This window comes from Lupinus angustifolius, chromosome LG14 (genome assembly GCF_001865875.1).
Source record: "Lupinus angustifolius cultivar Tanjil chromosome LG14, LupAngTanjil_v1.0, whole genome shotgun sequence".
Lineage (NCBI taxonomy): Eukaryota > Viridiplantae > Streptophyta > Magnoliopsida > Fabales > Fabaceae > Lupinus > Lupinus angustifolius.
Window position 1 is genome coordinate 15,832,844 of NC_032022.1, and position 18,105 is coordinate 15,850,948.

The window sequence follows — 18,105 nt, forward strand, 5'->3', positions numbered from 1 at the left end:
TGAAACCTTAATTATAAATATCATATGTTAAATAATAACACTAAAAAACATAAATACATTTATTTCATATTTAAGAATTTTTAGACAATTTTTCTTAAGCAATGTGCCATTATTATTTGTACCTCAAATATGCATGTTGTGATAGAATCATAGAATGAGGGAGTGAGAGTTAATCATTATTCTATCCAGACCCTGACATTTGAAGAGCCATAACTAAAACAACAAGGAGACACGTCTTGCATGAAAAATTCCACCTCCACCGGTGAATCAAGCCACGTTTACATTGATCTTACAAAAATGGAGGGTAGAATTTAACTCCAATACTATAGACCCTTCATATTACAATCTGGTCAGAGTATTGGACTCTTTTATACATGACAGTATCTCAGCTCAAAAATACACGTGGTGGACTCCATTAATTAATATCACTTATTATCGATTAACAAAAATATGTTATCTGATTCATGGTTAATGCAAAACAATGTTGATAATTTAGATAAAAACATGTATGTATTGATAGTCTAAGAAAATTCTACATTATCGCTTGGAATGGGTGTATAACAACTCACTTGGAATGGGTATATAACAAGGTTTTCAGCTAGTTACATATGGGTGGCATTCCAGCATAGGTTTTATTGGTATCAATCTGTGTAATTCCTATTGCGTTTTGAATTTTAATTATTTGAGTGATGACTAGTGATTTTAATTGTCAGGATATGACTTTTTTATGGCCACTGCGTACTGGCAAGGCTTTAATCTTGCGTGTATTTTATCATGCATATTCTTATTATTAATAGTAGTCAAAAACTTAACTCAATAAATTATATAAGAGTTTAAAATCTTTCGAGTGACAATATAATGTTTTTTACGCTATCAATTCATCATCTATCATTATTTTGTATTGCTTTTATTTGAAAGTCAATCATAATTAAATTGATTTACTGTCCTGTAAAAAAACAATTACACCATCAATGTATACATGTTAAATTCATTATATAGGTTCTATTATTATTATTATTTTATTGGGTGATCAGTATTGTATATCAAATCAAAATTATCATTTTATATATCTCTTCGAACAAATACGTTGAGGTTACGGCCCAAATCCCAAACAGAGCACTATGACCCAATATCTTCCTAGAATTATATCAAACTCACTCTGAACGTAAAAAGAACATTAATTTGCCAGCTACAGTAATAATCTTTCACAATCCACATATTGCACGAAAGCAACAAAAATGGCTAATCAATAACGCATAATTCAGCGTCCCTTAGATTTCAATATTCTGAAACATGATAAAACCCCAAAAAGCAAAATATACCAAAACCCTATATGATTTGATGAAACATTACACTATGACGCAATTGCAATTCATGAGTCTACAATTCAATATAATGGAACTAAGCACGTTCGCCACGAATACGCCTAGCGAGTTGAATATCTTTGGGCATAATAGTGACTCTCTTAGCATGAATCGCGCATAAATTTGTGTCTTCGAACAATCCCACTAAATAAGCTTCAGCAGCTTCCTGAAGAGCAAGCACAGCGTGACTCTGAAATCTCAAATCAGTTTTGAAATCTTGAGCTATTTCACGAACCAAACGCTGGAACGGTAATTTCCTTATCAATAGTTCCGTACTTTTCTGGTATTTTCGGATCTCACTGTAACAAAAATACATAGTCCAGATTCAAATTCAATACTCCGAAATTCAGAAAACGCTGTATAATTAGGAGAAGGATGAAAATAATTACCGTAGAGCAACGGTGCCAGGGCGATAACGATGAGGCTTCTTGACTCCGCCGGTTGTAGGAGCAGATTTCCTTGCAGCCTATGAATAATAAAGGTAATTTGATTAGAAATTGAAATATGAAGACAATTGAGAGAAACCCTAAGAAATAGGTAATTTGATTAGAAATTGAATCATGGAGATAATTGATATGAACCCTAAGAAATCGGTTATTACCTTTGTAGCGAGTTGCTTCCGTGGGGCTTTGCCACCGGTGGATTTGCGAGCGGTTTGTTTGGTACGAGCCATGAATTCTGATGGAGATTGTGTTTGAGATTGGGAATGAATGAGGGAAGAAAGAGAAGGTAGGAGGTATTTATAGTGTGGATTAATGAGTTAGGTTGGTGTATTTGATTGGTTCAACGGTTGTTTAGAGAGGTATTGAGTTTTTTTTAATATGTAATCCGTGTGCTTATTTCTGATTGGTTTGTTTAGAGAGTTAAGGATTGCCACCTAGACTAGTTGTGTTTCTTTTTTTCATTTTCTTACCTATATGTTGTGTTTCTTTTAGGAGAGATGCTACACTTGCACTCTTGGTAGTTGGTATTACGGAGTTATTAAATCAATTTGAAAAGGATAAATCCCTTATAACACTAACTCCATGAGTATTACATTATCGATAACCAAAAATATATATTACATTATCTTCAATTATCATTTACTTTTTAAAAAAATAATCTAAATAAATGGTAAATAATACAATAATTATGAATACATTTTTATATTGTCAATACATAGATTTAACACTCATATATAATTACATACATCTTCGTATAAGATTTCTTGATGTAACACATGTCTCTAAATTATATTATGGGTATCTTGTGTAAATGTAAAAGTATAAGAATTATCTATAGTTTCATTAAATCTTAAAAAATTATTAGATATTTTCAATATCCTATAAAAATACAAATAGCATAAACAAATTTTGTTCAATACATCTCATGTGACCTAATCTAACCAATATCTTATAATGATTAAAAAATTAAAGATTCATTCAATTATTGTGAATATGTTGATTGGGATAAACATTCACGCACCTCAAAAAATATTAACTACTTACCCAAAAAAGGAAAGAGAATACTATTAATAATAAAAAAATATATAATCAAATTTAGCTTAATAGTTTGTATAAGAAAAGGGTCCAATTTAAAAACGAGAATAAGTTATCTCCTTACAACTATTAAAATTATGATGTGTGTCTTATTTAATCAGTTTCTATAAAAAAAAATTAAAACTAAATAAAATAGTACATTTGTCATATTTTTACTGGCTGAAGGGTATAAGTTATCTCATGATATAAGGAGTGTTGGGAATGCTTGAAATATGTTATTGTATTAGTCACACATTGTCTAGTATTCGAATAGAATAAATTATTCAATGTTATATGTTGGACTCATATCCCTTGTTATAATGTGCACCAGATATAAGCACAAAATAGAAACACTCTATGGGCAAGTGGACTCATGGGTGTGCTAGGGTTTGTAATCCGTATTCTCTAATAATATTTTGGTAGCCGCTTAACGCTCTCGAGAACGTATGCACAATTGGCTGAACCCCGTTAACCAAATCTCTTGTGTTATTCTCTTGTCTCTATACTCTTTACTATTTGATTGTTTGCTTGTTCCCAACAATTGGTATTAGAGCCAATTGGCAGATGGCTCTTAACACAGACGTCAGATAATGACTAAAGATGGTGAATGTGTGATGGCTAGACAAGGTGCGTCAAATGTAATGGCAAAGATAGAATAGATGAGTTGAAGGAGAAGGAAACATGACATAACTTTAGTGTGAGTGATGCATGTGTTGATCCAGAATCTCATAAGTTCATGTATTGGGTTAGTATCAAGGTGGAGATAGAGACAGAGGTGTTGAGTTAGATGCTGACAATATCTCTCTAGATATTGAGAGAATGTTCTTTCATTGGAGATGAGAAAGAGAATATTGTAATGGTGTGTGTGAGACGTCATAGTGAAAGATATTAATTGTTAGCAGATCCACAAAAGCACAAGGGCGATGACTGACTTTGATGTAGGGTGTGACATAGGCATTGACTTTGATGCAAGTTGTAACACGAGCATTGGTAGAGATGCAGATGTGTGACATGGGCATTGGCTTGTTTGCAAGGATATGACATATATATTAGTTAGCATTGACGCAAGGTGTGTGCTGTGGATATACTCCTTATGGTGGAGTATGATAGTTCTTTTGAACTATGATTGTCAGAGTAGACAATTGTGGTAGCGGTTGAGGCTTTCCAAGGAAGCTCCAAGATTCAGTTTGACTGAGTATTGAATAGGATGATTGTTGGTAAACTTTTGTGTAGAGATTCCAATATATTGAAAGACTTCTTAGCAATAGGTGGCTATGCGGTGTGTTCCATTTGATGGCAGTATGGGAAACTGCACTGCAAGTTTGGAGAGCTAGGCTCTTGATAACATCGTCAATGATACTCAAAAGGTATATGTTGTAGGGGAGCAGTTAAAGAGAATTAGACATTGAACAATGTGAAATCATATATTTGCTAAGGTGAAGATTATTGTATAGATTTCTTAAGAAGTGATATATTCTTCTATTTTAATCAAGGTGAAGATTGTTGGAAATGTTTGAAATATGTTATTGTATTAGTCCCACATTGTCCGGTATTCGAATAGAGTAGAGTAACCAATGTTATATATTGGACTCAGACCCCTTCTTATAATGTGCACCAGATATAAGCACAAAATAGAAACACCTCATGGACAGGTGGGTCCATGGGTGTGCTAGGCTTTATAATCTTTATTCTTTAATAATATATTGGTAGCCACTCAACATTCCCGGGGATATAGACACAATTGGTCGAACCCCGTTAACAAATTCTCTTCTATTTATTCTATGCACATTATTTGATTGTTTGTGGCCAACGTTGTGCAACGATAGCTTCCGCTGTACCAACAAGGAGATACTTTATTTTCTTAAAAAACATCTCTTTTTTGATAAGGAAATATTAATAAAATTTGTTGTATTAACAAATATCTTAAATATATCATTTTAATAATATAAATTGGGCAAGTCAATCTTATAAATTGTAGTTTCATCAATAGTTCAATACTATAATGCAAGAAACGCAAATATTTTTTGAGATTGTTTTTATATTTTCGTTAAACAATATTTTAAGGTAAGTTTGTAACATTTCCATACAAATTTTTTTTCTCGTGGTACGCCCTTATAAAGAGGAAAATTCATAAAAGCACATAAACTTAAGTAGGAAATTGTTAGAAACTATTTTTCTTTATAATTAGTTAATTACTCATTTAATTTGGTAGGATAATTATTTTAAATAGTCAAATCAAAATTATCTAATTTAAGTAAAGTTTATAATTATGAATACAATTGTCATGAAAACTATTGTGTATATATCAATAAATTTATTGTTATATATATTTTATGATAGAAAAAATTAAAAAAATAAAGAAACATCATTTATTAAGAAATAAATTGAATCAAAGATGATCATTATTCGTGAAAGACAATGAATTTAAATGGGTATCATTATCACTATTTCTCTTTTGAGAGAGCATGCACTCCTTATAGGATGGACCAATGCTAATGATATTATAAAATTAGAAGATCAAAGAACTTATATGCTCCATATGTGAACACATCTCATATGGCATAAAATGTATTATTTCATATACCATTTGATGTTCTTAATCTAAAAAACATTTAATTATCAAAATTTTAATTTAAATATTTGTTACAACAAATCATTTAATTGACATATAAAATGACACTTAAATATGGGTATAAGATGTACTTCCCTTCATCCTAGACATACATTTGGATTCAACATAAAAGATTTTTTTCTTATCTCATAATTAAAATGCAAAATTCCTATTAAAATTATGGAATGGATAAAATTAAAATATTGATCTGTGAAGTGTGAACCCCATTCTACTTCTCAAAATTTCAAAATAAAGTTCTTTGACAACCCATGCCACCCCAGTTAGCCCACTAACCAGGTAGCTCAAGTTGTAAATTCCTTGTGCTCCGGATTTCATAAATAACAACTACTGTTGTCACACATTTACCGATGGTACCACATTTGTTGTCATATTTTTTGTATCATTTCATATATCATAACATAAAGTTGTGACACCAGATGTGCTTCTGTTTTACAATGAAGCGAGATTCTAAATTTTCTTAGAAAAGCAATTAAACTGCACACAATGTTATCTTGTCTTATTTTTTTAATTATCAGTGTCATCAAAATTAAATAATACTTTCTAAAAAATAATACTCCAAATAGAGCCCCATGTAAACAGATTTATAAAAGTGGCATGGCAAAATGTGAGAGATAAACATAAGACAAAACAACATCATTTAATCATTTACTACACGTAAAACAATTAAACAGTAAAAAATAAAGAAAATGAAAATGTTGTGCGATCCAATTGGATGGTTGAAATGAAAGTGGTAACAATGATAGGAACATGTGACACTGTATTGTGCTTAATTTTGGTTTCTGCAAAAACAACCGAATCATAAACGGTGTCTCATTTTCTGTCACACATCAATTATATAGTACCATATGAATAGTAAAAAAACAAAAAGTAATAAAATGAATGTCTCGAAACGTAAAATGAAACACGATCTGGGACAGTTGATCTCCATCGACCAACAAGTGGAAATGTTAGTGGCTGACGAGAAAAGTTACACAGCACAGACACAAACATAAACACAAACACAGGTGGACTCTCTTTCTTCTCACTTGTTCCTCTTCCTTCTCCAGATTAGGGTTTTCTTCTCTCTATATTTTCCCCTTCTTCTATAGTAAGCTTTACTTCTCTTATGTTCTTTATCAATTATTATCACCTTCAAATTCTTGCTCTTCTTACCTTTGACTTACTTTGACTTTATTATTTATGACCTTTAAGCACCATTCAATTTTCTATATCTTCTCATTTTTTTTTAATTTATTATTCACCACTTTCCTTTCTTGTTTTGTACCCCAATTACTATAGCTTCATTATTTAATTGCTTCTGATTTACTGATTTTACTCTCAAATTTTTCTATTTTTTTTAAAGGTATAGTAGTAGGTTGAAAAATTGGAGATCCTACATAGTTGCTGTTGCAAGTTGAAAATCTAAGGCTTGAACTGTACTTGCGATCCTAACATTGGTTTTAATTCATGTGTAAAAATGCATCTCAATCTCGGTGTTATTGTTATTAATTTGTTCCAGCTTTATGTTTGTGTATTGCTCCCAAGGAAGTTCTGAATTAACAATAATGATTGATATAATATCAGCATAATTTCATTAACTTCAAATGTTTCTCTTTTTGTTTGCTGTGCTAACTGCTTAGCATGAACGTTTTGAAATGTGATTTATAAAATCAGGATAAGTTCATGAATTTTGAAATATTTCTATAGTTGTTTCTCTGGTAACTCTAGTTGCTATAGTATCATACATGGAAGTGATCTAGATCCTAAATGATGATTAATTCATAGATCCTCCCTCCCCTAATTCGCATTTGTTGCCCCACATGCTTCGAGCTTACACGTTATTTCTGAATTTCATTTCAGATACACTTTAGCACTTCATATGTGAATCTGTTATGTATTTGGCATTGTCTGCTACTTGAATTAATTGTGGAGTTACTAAACCTTATTCCTTGTGTAGGGATAATTTTGATGAAGCATCTGCTATAAGTGTATAATCCCTATGCATAATAAGTATGGTAAGCATTTTATTCTTTGCAGCATCTTTTCTAGTTTTTTGTTGCGGTATCCGTTCTAGTTGGAGTTGTTGATAGAGGAATTATTTCCTCTTTTCTACTCCCGAGAAAAAGGAGGAAAGATAACAAGAGATGCACTGATTATAACATACTGCTCTATAAACACTGAAGAGACTCTATATTGATATGCAGGAAACATGGCAAAATTTTGTTTGATTGATGAAGTTCTGTATTGGTTGAGGAAGCCTAGAGTCAATACTTAGCTTTTTGTACCATTTGCGGGTTTCTGATGGATGATCCTGGGCATCGTGAAAATGGAAGGCACAAACCAGATCAATATAAGTCTGCTCAAGGACAGGTATATAGAAATACCCTTGTGCTCATAGATATATTCATTACATTTAAGTCTACATGATGGTGCAGCATGTGCTTCCTCCTAAAAAGATGCCGGATTTGATAGTAATTTTCTGATTGCTGCCATTGCAGTGGTTGATGCAACACCAGCCTTCCATGAAGCAGATTATGGCACTTATGGCTGAAAGAGATGCAGCCATTCAAGAAAGAAGCCTGGCTCTTTCTGAGAAAAAGGCAGCACTTGCAGAGCGTGACATGGCATTCCTGCAGCGAGATACTGCAATTGCAGAACGAAATAATGCAATTATGGAACGTGATAACGCAATTGCAGCTCTTCAGTATCGAGAGAGCTCCTTAACTAGCGGTAGCATGTCATCCTGTCCTCCAGGATGCCAAATCTCACGTGGTGTCAAGCATATACATCATCCCCAGCAACAGGTACACCAATTACATAATATGGGTGATACTTCTTATGGCACACGGGATATGCACACAACTGATGCTCTCCCAGAATCACCCATCCCTTTGGAGGCTGGGAAACCACGACGGGCCAAGCGACCAAAGCAAGCTAAGTCAATTTCACCAAACAAGAAGATTTCAAAAACTGCAAGAAAAGTCAAGATGGAGAGCGAAGACTTGAATGACATAATGTTTGGCAAGATGCGCGAATGGAAGAGTGGCCAAGAAATGTTTAATGGAGGTGATGATCTTAACAAGCAGTCAGTGGTGTCAAAGGCTGATTGGAAAGGCCAGGACTTGGGGTTGAATCAAGTCGCATATGACGAGTCTACCATGCCGGCTCCATTTTGCTCTTGTACCGGTGTTCTGAGGCAGTGCTACAAATGGGGTAATGGGGGTTGGCAGTCTGCTTGTTGCACAACAACCCTGTCAGTTTATCCACTTCCAGCAGTGCCCAACAAGAGGCATGCTCGGGTAGGTGGTCGGAAGATGAGTGGAAGTGCTTTCAATAAGTTGCTTAGTCGGCTTGCTGCAGAAGGCCATGATCTGTCGAACCCCATTGATCTCAAGGACCATTGGGCCAAACATGGTACAAATCGATACATCACAATAAAGTAGTTTGTGAGAAATTTTGGCTCGAAAAGTGATATACCCTCTTACAAAATTAATCTACAAATCCTCATACACCACAAGAAAAGTGACATGTCGCACAAAGTACCAATTTAAAGTACACTTTCTGAAACATGTCACATTTCTTAGGGTATAGGAGAATTTGTAGGTAGATTTTGTAGGAGTATATTTCATTACTCTAAATAGAAGCAGCTTCTAGTGATCAATTATGGATTCTCAAATTAACCAAGGATGAAAATAAGGTATTGGTAAGGTCATCAGGGAAAGCTAATAGTTTCGCTATGTCCTTGCCAATGTTCACAATGCATAATCCTGCAGAATGTTGGTTATATTAGTGATTCAAGAAATGATTGTATGATCATCCTTATCATTTGTAATATGCTGAAATGGTCTGGTTTTACTAAGGGCGTGTAAAAGGTTTATTAAGTAATCATGGTCATGCATCTAGCTCTTAAGCTCAAATAATTGTAGAGACTCGTGTCCTTGGTCTTCTTGGAACCATAGCTATGAGTTTATATGTAGAATGGTTATGTATGTTAAATTTTTCCTCCTTCATGTTTACATTATTTTTCCATTGATGGCTACACTCAATTTTCACAAATGGTCTTAAGCGCATGTTTTCATAACAAAGTCATAACATACATGCTTCTACAAAAATAGATGTGTGACTTATTAATTCATGTTCAACCCTTACTTCTACTTGTAAATGGATGGCTTGGGTTGAGAGTTAAAAAATATAAAACACAGCACATTATGTTTCATAAGTTGAAGGACTGTTTTTTTTAATTTATTTTATGTTCCACAACTATTTAAATCCAATGAATGTACATTATAGCAAACAGTAAATTATCAGGAAAAAAATATAAATACATAAAAAATTCAAATTTCAAGCTATAATGGAATAGCAATATCTTGCAAGAAATATTTTTTTATTGTTTGCAACTTTGCATGCTCCTTATCTTCATATCCCTTGTTCTTTGAGGTTTTGACTGGTGAATAGATAGATGAGCATTTTATTGGTATTATAATTATTATTATTATCAAGTAATTATGTCTATGTAGAAACGATGTATATTTGTATGAATTAGACTCTTGCTAGAATGATGGAGCTCATCTTCAAATCTATAGTCATTTGGTCACTTTGATCAAATTTGACAAGAAAACTCCCCAATTTTGGGTTATGCATAACAAAAGACTTGCATATCATCTTGCCTTTTATTGACATCATTTGCTATGCATCTCTATCGTCGCTCATTTCTATTGCCATCAACGAAATATACTGCCTAGACCTATTATTATAAAAATTTCGACATAAGGATCTCACATAGATCTACGACTGCTTGTCACTTCAATGTTTGGTTATGTATCAAACCATCAGCTCTAGTATCACATTTAGGAAAATCGTCATCTATGAGCTAAATTGGTCTTCAATGACTTAAAACATCTTGACTCAAAACCTTAAGATATCAAGTCTATAAATTCATTCACCTGTATACTTTCAAATTCTTTTACTTCTACATAATATAAGACTCCTTTCTTCACACTTAAAATATCCAGCAATTTGTATAGTTTGAATTAAATGATAAACAAAAGTATAAGTAAAGAGAGTGGAAGGGACAAATTCCAATATTGTAGCCTAGGATAAACAAGCTAATAAAAGAAAAATAAAATCCAAGGACAAGGACAGAAGCGGGACCCGATATCCAAATTGCCACATAATAACCATTTCGTTTCTATTTTTTGAAAATCTTTTTTTACCCACAACTTACTATATTTCATTTAAAGAGGGATTGATAAGATTTTTAAACTTACTTATTCAATAAAGAAATCTAATAGTTTAAATTAGTGATTAGATTTAAGTCTCGGATATTAGTATAATTAAAAATCTTACTCTAACATCCTCATTCTTTAATTTAATATATAATCAAAAGTTGAGATCGCTATTGTCGAAAACCCAACGACAATGTTTCTATTTATAATCCCCTTTTCCCCACACTAGAAGTTGTGTAAAATTGAGTTAGGGTTTCATTTCCTTCTTCACCGCACTGCGTTAACCAATTTCTCTTTCACTCCTTAACCACTCTTCTCATCTTTACTCATTTCCCGCCATCTAACCGCTACTATTTTGAATACTAGCCGTTAGATCTGCCGTTTTTCTAATATCAGTGGAAATGTCTTCTTCTTCTTCTTCAGCGCTTAAGGAAGAGAAGGAAGATGAAGCGGTTAAAGGAGGAGAGCTATTGTTCTGTGGTGCCACGTGTTGGGATATGATTGGTCGTAAGAAAGGTATCGACGGTAACTTGGTCTCCCCCACACGCCTCCGTCCTCTCATTGGCGTCGATATTCGCTACGTTGTCTCCGGTTGCGGTCAGTTACAGTTACAGTTACCGTTGCAATTTCAGTTTCAGTTTCTTATTTTTTTTACTTTTAGTTGTTTTAGTATAATGCTTGTTGTTGTTGTTGTGAATGATGCAGCATCTTGTCATTGCGTTGCGTTGGATGTCGAAGGGCGTTGCTATACATGGGGCCGTAACGATGTATGATTATTATGAGATAATTTACTTTTAACCTTATAAAATTTAGTTCAGTAGTTGAGAAATTAAAATTTCCAATTTTGTTCATATGAATCTCAAATGACAGTCAAGCTAGGGACTAATGTTCCTTAAGATTTCCTCGAATGACTTGTTTGACCCGCATTTGAGCTTCTTGAGTGTCGAATTAAGATTCATAGTGATTTTTTGGCTTTTCGCACATTTTTTCCAAGGAGATGAATTTGGGCATTTAATCAGTCTAATTTATGGTGTGACTCTAATTGATGAAATTTGGCGTACAGAAGGGGCAACTGGGTCATGGAGATACCATTCAGCGCGATAGGCCAACTGTGGTTTCTGGACTTTCTAAGTGAGTGAAGGAATGCTCTGTTCAAATCATATTTTATTACTCTTTTAATATTATATAAAATGTGCACTTTACCAATGTGTCTTGACTCTAGTGTAAAAGGGGGCTCTAGTATCTTTAACATGTAGTCCTGGGTTTGATCCTGGGATTACATGTTTGGGAAACTAAAAAAAATGTGGAGTGTTGTGTTTGTTTATCCATTTCTATTTAAAGGTTGAGTTTTTGTTTACATTTGTTTATTATTTCTTGTTGTGCTAAATGTCATTACATTTGAGTTTTGCAGATACAAGATTCTCAAAGCTGGATCAGGGAGGAGTCATACAGTGGTTGTTACAGATGATGGAAATTCCCTAGCCTTTGGATGGAACAAGCATGGACAGCTTGGTGTAGGTTCTGTTCGAAATGGTATGCTTTGTCTTTTTATATAGTATTCTATCAAATTATGTGAATGCATTTTTAAATGCAGTTTGCTTGGGTATGATCCATGTTTTTCCTCGTTACATTATTCTCCATGTATAGCATTAATGAATAATGGTTATAGATGCTCATTGTGATGCTGGTGGTAATCTGTATTGCGATTTGTTTCTGCTGTTTGTTTAGTTGATAATTACATTTGGTTGCCTATGTTCCTTCTAAAGTCGTGAAAAAATGACCATCGATTTCAAACTAAGTGGATTGACCACTTCTAGTTTGAGTTCATGACCTTCTGTTTGATTATGAATATCCAGGATTGCATAATATCGTAAGATAGGACCATTTGACTTACTTCCTTGCTTTGTCTTGCGCAGAAATTGAATCATCTCCCGTTCGCTGTCTTGTGTCTGAAGTAACATATACTACTTGTGGTGGTGACTTCACAGTGTGGTTATCTTCTGTTGAAGGATCTTCTATACTGTATGGTTTCTGGATGAAAATTATATTTGGTTTTCTTGATTCTCCATGTAGATTCCGTTCTTGCTTGAGATACGGTAGTTGCTGATTTTCAATCTTTTGTTTTCGTTATCTTTCCCAGGACTGCTGGGCTTCCACAGTATGGACAGCTTGGACATGGAACAGATAATGAGGTATGTTTGAGGAAGATATTTTATTGAATTTGTTGTACCAAGATATGTGAGTGTACTTATTTTCATTTACACCCATGGGACGCAGGACACTTTATTCAAGTGGTTGTATTTGATAATAATCTTTCAGATTTAGTGGCAAGTTGGTCAGATCCATGTGCGTGGGGAACACATGGTTTTCAGGGTTTTACATCATCAGTCTTATGATTATGATGATTGAATTTTATTACTGGTAATTTATGAATTATGACTACTGAAAGTAGTAATCCTCTAAAATTGACCATTTTTTGAGCATACTTTAGTTTATAATTTAGCTTTCTTTCCTCTACTTGACTGTTAAAACCACTTATTTTCTCACTCCGATGTAAATCTGCTTATGCTAACATACATTTGCATGCATTGTGGTGCAAAGAACAGAAAGCTTTACATATTCTTGTATGTTTTTGCAGTATAATTCCAAAGACAGTTCTGTAAGGTTGGTTTATGAAGCCCAGCCACGTCCCCGGGCAATTGCATCTCTTGCTGGTGAAACTATTGTCAAAGTGGCATGTGGAACAAATCACACAGGTGGCTGTTATTACATGGTTAATTTTTATTATCCGACCTTCTTTCTTATGTGTCCTCATTGTTTGTTTTGGATATGTAGTGGCGGTGGATAAGAATGGCTATGTCTACACGTGAGTAATTCTTTAGTTTCTTAGTTCAGTCTCTTACTTATGTGTTATATAGAATTTAATTTTGCATTATCCACTTGTGCAGGTGGGGTTACGGTGGTTATGGAAGGTTGGTGCTTAGTTTTCGGATTAGGCTACATGCAAATATCAGATATTTATTATTTAAAATTGGATTTCCTTGTATAATCCTTACTCGTTTTCTGTTGAAGTTTTCACCCAAGTTCATGAATTCTGTAGACTAGGGCATAGGGAGCAGAAGGATGAGTGGGCCCCACGTCGTGTTGATGTCTTCCAGAATAGAAATGTTTTGCCTCCTGATGCAATTATTTCAGCTGGTTCTGTGAATTCTGCATGTACTGCTGGTATACCTCACATCTGGTCTTTGTTCTATGATGATTTTTTGTTGATACAATTAATCTTGTTCATGGTTGTTGTTTCCATTACTTTCTGGTAATGTATCTGTTATGAACTTATGATATTGGTAGAATTATGGTTTGTTATCTAAGTTTCTAGACTCTTGAAGAATTTGGTGCTCGATCAACCTTGAAGATTCATACAATTTTAGTACAGTAAGATGATTTGTGAAAGTACTTTCTTTTGGATAAATAAAGAATTTCTTTAGATGAGAAAAGAGGATATATGAAAGTAGAATTACAAAGTTCCTCTGATTTATGTTTATTAGTCATGGTCCATGGATGTACTGCATCCTTAATTGTACATGTTATGTTCCCAATGTCCAGTACATACATAAGCAAAACAGTATGCAGAAAACATATGAAAACACAACATTTTTCTTGAGTTGATACATATCAGTTATAGTTTGTTGAGTGGTTATTTGTACATTTAAAAAGAGTCCAAGCTGGAAAAAGTTTGAAGCCGGTTACCAAACCTCCCTACCTTGTGTTACTTATATATCTGGACATCAGCAAGTCACATGTGAACTTTGCCAATGGCTAAATCAATTTTCACTACTGATTATCCTTATCAAGGCTAAAAATTAAGTATTGGCAGTGCTAGTTTTTATCAGGTCTAAAAAAATTAAACTGATTTCCGAACCCTAACTTGCCATTTTATCAGTTGAAGTAGCACAATGCCCTTATTAATGTCACTGGAGCTAAGATATTATAATTTGTCTGAGCTAGGAAATCCCTATTTAGTGTTATTTTGATTGGATATTGTCCAAAGAATGGCAATTGGTTTCAGTGCTAGTTTATTTGCATTTCAGCTGGAGGGCAGTTGTATATGTGGGGCAAATTAAAGAACAATGGTGATGACTGGATGTATCCTAAGCCTCTAATGGATTTAAGGTTGTGCTTTATTTCATGGTTTGAATAATAATTCCTGGCACATAAAATTCTCCAGCCTAAATTTTTTCTCTTTATTGGATCTTGCTAACGAGTGCCCTAAAGGGACTCTTTAAGGAATCAAGAAAAAAATTGTGTCGAGGGAAGCTGGGTATAATGTGTTTCAATGTATTCAATACATCATTCCCCATGCACACTTTCTCATTTGGTTCCTTAAAGAGTGCCCTTAGGGCACTTGTTAGCATTCTCCTTTTTAATTTGTTGGTTTTGCTAAAATTATTCCATATCTGCTTTGGTAAATAGTGGCTGGAATTTACGTTGCATGGATTCAGGCGGTATGCACCATTTTGTTGGGGCTGATTCCTCATGCATAAGCTGGGGCCAAGCCCAGAACGGAGAGCTGGGATATGGACCTATGGGACAAAAGTATGTGTATAATTTTGTTGTTGATGATTTTGTTTTGTTTGTTTTGTCTGAATTTTCTTCTCTTCTCTTTGGACTTGCCCTTTAGGTCTTCAGCGGTACCCAAAAAGGTGGATATACTTGAGGGCATGCATGTTATGAGGTATTAATAATCGGATATTCACCCATCTTTATCTAATCATGCTTCCTTCTGTGGATGTTTCATATTCTACATTCCACCTTAGAAGTCAGACATTTTTTCATTAGTCATGGCTACCTCCCTACAGGTTTAACTTATTTACACCCAACACACTTGTTTTTTAGATTACAGTAACTACCCTTAAAATTTAATTTTCTCATTACACTTGTGGCCTTATGAGCAATGATTGAAGTTAAACAGGCAAAGGGATGGATGTAGTTTTTGAAACACAAGGTTGAGTGTGTAATTAAATCAAAGTCTAAGAAATTATGGTTTGAAGCAAGAAATTTATAATAAAGCAGAAACTGCTTTTAAATTATGTGTTACCTTATAATATTCTAAATTTCTTTTCTTATTTTCAAACAGTGTTGCTTGTGGTACGGCTCATTCAATGGTTATTGTCGATAGAACAAATGTTGCTGATCAACTTGAGCAGGTAGCTCTTAAACCTACAACCCTGTATATTATCTGAGGAATCCATTGGCAAATGATAACCGTATTGAGTTTGCAAAAGGATTAAATGAATTTTGATTAAATGAGATATGTTATGATTTATGGTTTTATACTACCGTTTTTTTCAGAAATTGTTGATCACAGTGAATATTTTAGTGCCATGAGAGCTAATTTAACTAAAAGTTAGATTATGTTTTAGTTATTTCTTGCTTTCTATTTATGGCAGTTTTCTTCTTTGTCATTCTCTTCAATTTCTTATGCATAGCCGGTCCCATATAGTTTATGTTCTAAATTCCATTTTGAGACAAAGTAAACAGCACCTAAATTCTCATTTCCTGCAGCTTGATGTATATGATGGAAAAGCTATTGGTGAAGGTACATTGTTTATAATAATTCTCAGTTTTAGGTATACAATGTATAACATCCATCTGAAATATATAATCTGGCACTGATTTGAATGTTCTCTTTGCTGCAGCAAATGAGCCTGCAGCCAAAACTCCAGTGCCTAAGCAGCCTGCAAAAAAGGGTGCAAAAGGAGCTGACAATTCAAAGAAGAGGAAAAATGCAAAAGATTCATCGGACGAGGACGAGGAAGAGGATGAGGATACTGAAGAGAGTGACAATACTGACGAGGATCAAGTTAATGGCAAGGCTGGGGTAAAAAGGGCAGGTAGAGGCCGAGGCAGGGCTTCAGCATCCAAAAATAGCAGCTCCGGCCGAGGCCGTGGACGCGGCCGCACTCCAGCATCCCCTCCAGTGAAATCATCTGGCAAGAGAGGAAGACCTAGAAAGTCGTCATGACCAGAGACTGATTAGGTTTGTTGGAAATTTTGTTCTCTACACCGAAAGATTTGTAACATGTAATTCATTCCCCGGTGATTTTACCTAGCATCTAAGCGTTATTAAAATATTGTTCTGCCAAGTATTTAATGCAAATTTTTGAAGAACATATTGAATTTGCAGAGAATTGAGATGTAGAGGGTGGAAATGCCTGTTTGTTTTAATTTGTGTAAGGGAAAACCTTTATTGCCTCTGTTATCACCTGTGTCTTTGGATATGCTTCTATTCTACTAATGTACTGAATTGGTGACTTTGATGTTTTGGAAATGTTTGTTGATGATTAAGTTATTTTGATTTTTAATCCATTATGGAATATACCCTTATTATAGTCATCATTTATCTATGACCTTTACTTTATTTATTTAATTATTTAATTTAAATACTTACTAATTCCCAGGAATCCTTACCCGTCAACTTGGTTTTGCATGGAATCTAAAAACTATGGAAAAAGATGTATACACTGACAGTGTAAGAGTTTTTTACACTGTCATTTATAGTTCTTTTTTAAACATCATTGAAACATCATTGAGTTTGTATATATTTTTACACCGTTAGTTTATAGATTTAATTCAATAGTATTAAGTTTCAGGCACTTACAAACTTTTATATATCCTATATGCCTTCAACCTAATTTATCAATGATTAGATGAGAGTCATGGAGAGAGAATGTGGAACATGCAAGTCCTTAAACTTCTAGAAAATACCACTATACACTACAACACAACCTTTGATGATTTATGTGGCATATGTAAAAGATACTAATTAACTACTATTTTGAAAAAAGGGTGAAATTTTGGAATGGAAGAAGAATTTTATTGCTGGCTTGTGTTGGAATCCCATGTGATATGGGGCTCCACCCTACTTGCTCACTCACTATTAATTGAGTCTAAAATGGTTGGCTAGTCATGTGCCCTTGTAACTAAATACCAATTGATTGCTGAACTTAACAAATTATTATTATTATTGTATAATATCATTTTCCACTTGATAATGATAAGTAATCTTACATGCCCTTTTGATGATTGGAACACTTTGCTTTCATTGAGATGTAGATTCTACCAAAAAGGAACATGAATTAAAACCGTCAAAACTTTTATATGAAGCTAAGATTAAGTAGGGTACATCCAAGTCTTGATTTAAGAGGTTTCAAATAAATTAAAGTAGTGTGGTAAAGGGGGGATTCTAATTTTAAAGGTGAAACATGCAAAAAAATCTTATGAGAGCACAAATAAGCTTTTACATTTTTTATAAAAGAGTAAATGCATATTTCAGTCCTTCATGTTTTTCGAACTTATTAGGTTGGACTTTAAAAAATTGAAAAATTCAA

At 33.8% G+C, this 18,105-nt stretch overlaps 3 protein-coding genes across 13 annotated transcripts; 2 read left to right on the forward strand and 1 right to left on the reverse strand.

Moving 5' to 3' along the window:
• On the reverse strand, positions 1,244 to 2,106 carry LOC109326843 (histone H3.3). Its single transcript, XM_019559710.1, has 3 exons — positions 1,966 to 2,106; positions 1,754 to 1,830; positions 1,244 to 1,663 (listed from the first exon to the last, which is right to left on the reverse strand). Exons 1-3 carry the CDS (start codon positions 2,035 to 2,037, stop codon positions 1,402 to 1,404), a joined length of 411 nt encoding a protein of 136 aa, XP_019415255.1. The 5' UTR covers positions 2,038 to 2,106; the 3' UTR covers positions 1,244 to 1,401.
• Positions 6,446 to 9,521, forward strand: LOC109326842 (protein BASIC PENTACYSTEINE6-like). 3 transcript variants are annotated; one of them, XM_019559709.1, is made up of 5 exons: positions 6,505 to 6,600; positions 7,450 to 7,507; positions 7,697 to 7,862; positions 7,991 to 8,948; positions 9,129 to 9,521. In XM_019559709.1, exons 3-4 carry the CDS (start codon positions 7,794 to 7,796, stop codon positions 8,933 to 8,935), a joined length of 1,014 nt encoding a protein of 337 aa, XP_019415254.1. In that variant the 5' UTR covers positions 6,505 to 6,600; positions 7,450 to 7,507; positions 7,697 to 7,793; the 3' UTR covers positions 8,936 to 8,948; positions 9,129 to 9,521. The 3 variants fall into 3 exon arrangements, with proteins under 3 accessions (XP_019415253.1, XP_019415254.1, XP_019415252.1); XM_019559708.1 differs by having other exon boundaries at positions 6,446 to 6,517; positions 7,991 to 9,521; XM_019559707.1 differs by having other exon boundaries at positions 7,991 to 9,521.
• LOC109326954 (protein RCC2) lies at positions 10,885 to 17,058 on the forward strand. Of its 9 annotated transcripts, none has more exons than XM_019559894.1 (16): positions 10,886 to 11,314; positions 11,423 to 11,484; positions 11,781 to 11,848; positions 12,129 to 12,250; positions 12,634 to 12,739; positions 12,858 to 12,909; positions 13,356 to 13,473; positions 13,553 to 13,583; positions 13,666 to 13,689; positions 13,818 to 13,942; positions 14,806 to 14,887; positions 15,188 to 15,310; positions 15,396 to 15,449; positions 15,852 to 15,921; positions 16,256 to 16,313; positions 16,414 to 17,058. In XM_019559894.1, the coding sequence occupies exons 1-16, from the start codon at positions 11,119 to 11,121 to the stop codon at positions 16,737 to 16,739; spliced, it is 1,617 nt and encodes a 538-aa protein (XP_019415439.1). In that variant the 5' UTR covers positions 10,886 to 11,118; the 3' UTR covers positions 16,740 to 17,058. The 9 variants fall into 9 exon arrangements, with proteins under 9 accessions (XP_019415446.1, XP_019415447.1, XP_019415439.1 ...); XM_019559895.1 differs by having other exon boundaries at positions 16,429 to 17,058; XM_019559897.1 differs by having other exon boundaries at positions 16,441 to 17,058.

Coding starts and splice junctions, on each gene's coding strand:
- LOC109326843 (XM_019559710.1), bottom strand. CDS start 2,037: ATGGCTCGTACCAAACAAACCGCTCGCAAATCCACCGGTGGCAAAGCC. Junction 1,831..1,965: donor GGAAGCAACTCGCTACAAAG/GTAATAACCGAT, acceptor TATTATTCATAG/GCTGCAAGGAAATCTGCTCC. Junction 1,664..1,753: donor CCTGGCACCGTTGCTCTACG/GTAATTATTTTC, acceptor TTTTTGTTACAG/TGAGATCCGAAAATACCAGA.
- LOC109326842 (XM_019559708.1), top strand. CDS start 7,794: ATGGATGATCCTGGGCATCGTGAAAATGGAAGGCACAAACCAGATCAA. Junction 7,863..7,990: donor ATAAGTCTGCTCAAGGACAG/GTATATAGAAAT, acceptor CTGCCATTGCAG/TGGTTGATGCAACACCAGCC.
- LOC109326954 (XM_019559894.1), top strand. CDS start 11,119: ATGTCTTCTTCTTCTTCTTCAGCGCTTAAGGAAGAGAAGGAAGATGAA. Junction 12,251..12,633: donor TGTAGGTTCTGTTCGAAATG/GTATGCTTTGTC, acceptor TGTCTTGCGCAG/AAATTGAATCATCTCCCGTT. Junction 15,311..15,395: donor TATGGACCTATGGGACAAAA/GTATGTGTATAA, acceptor CTTGCCCTTTAG/GTCTTCAGCGGTACCCAAAA.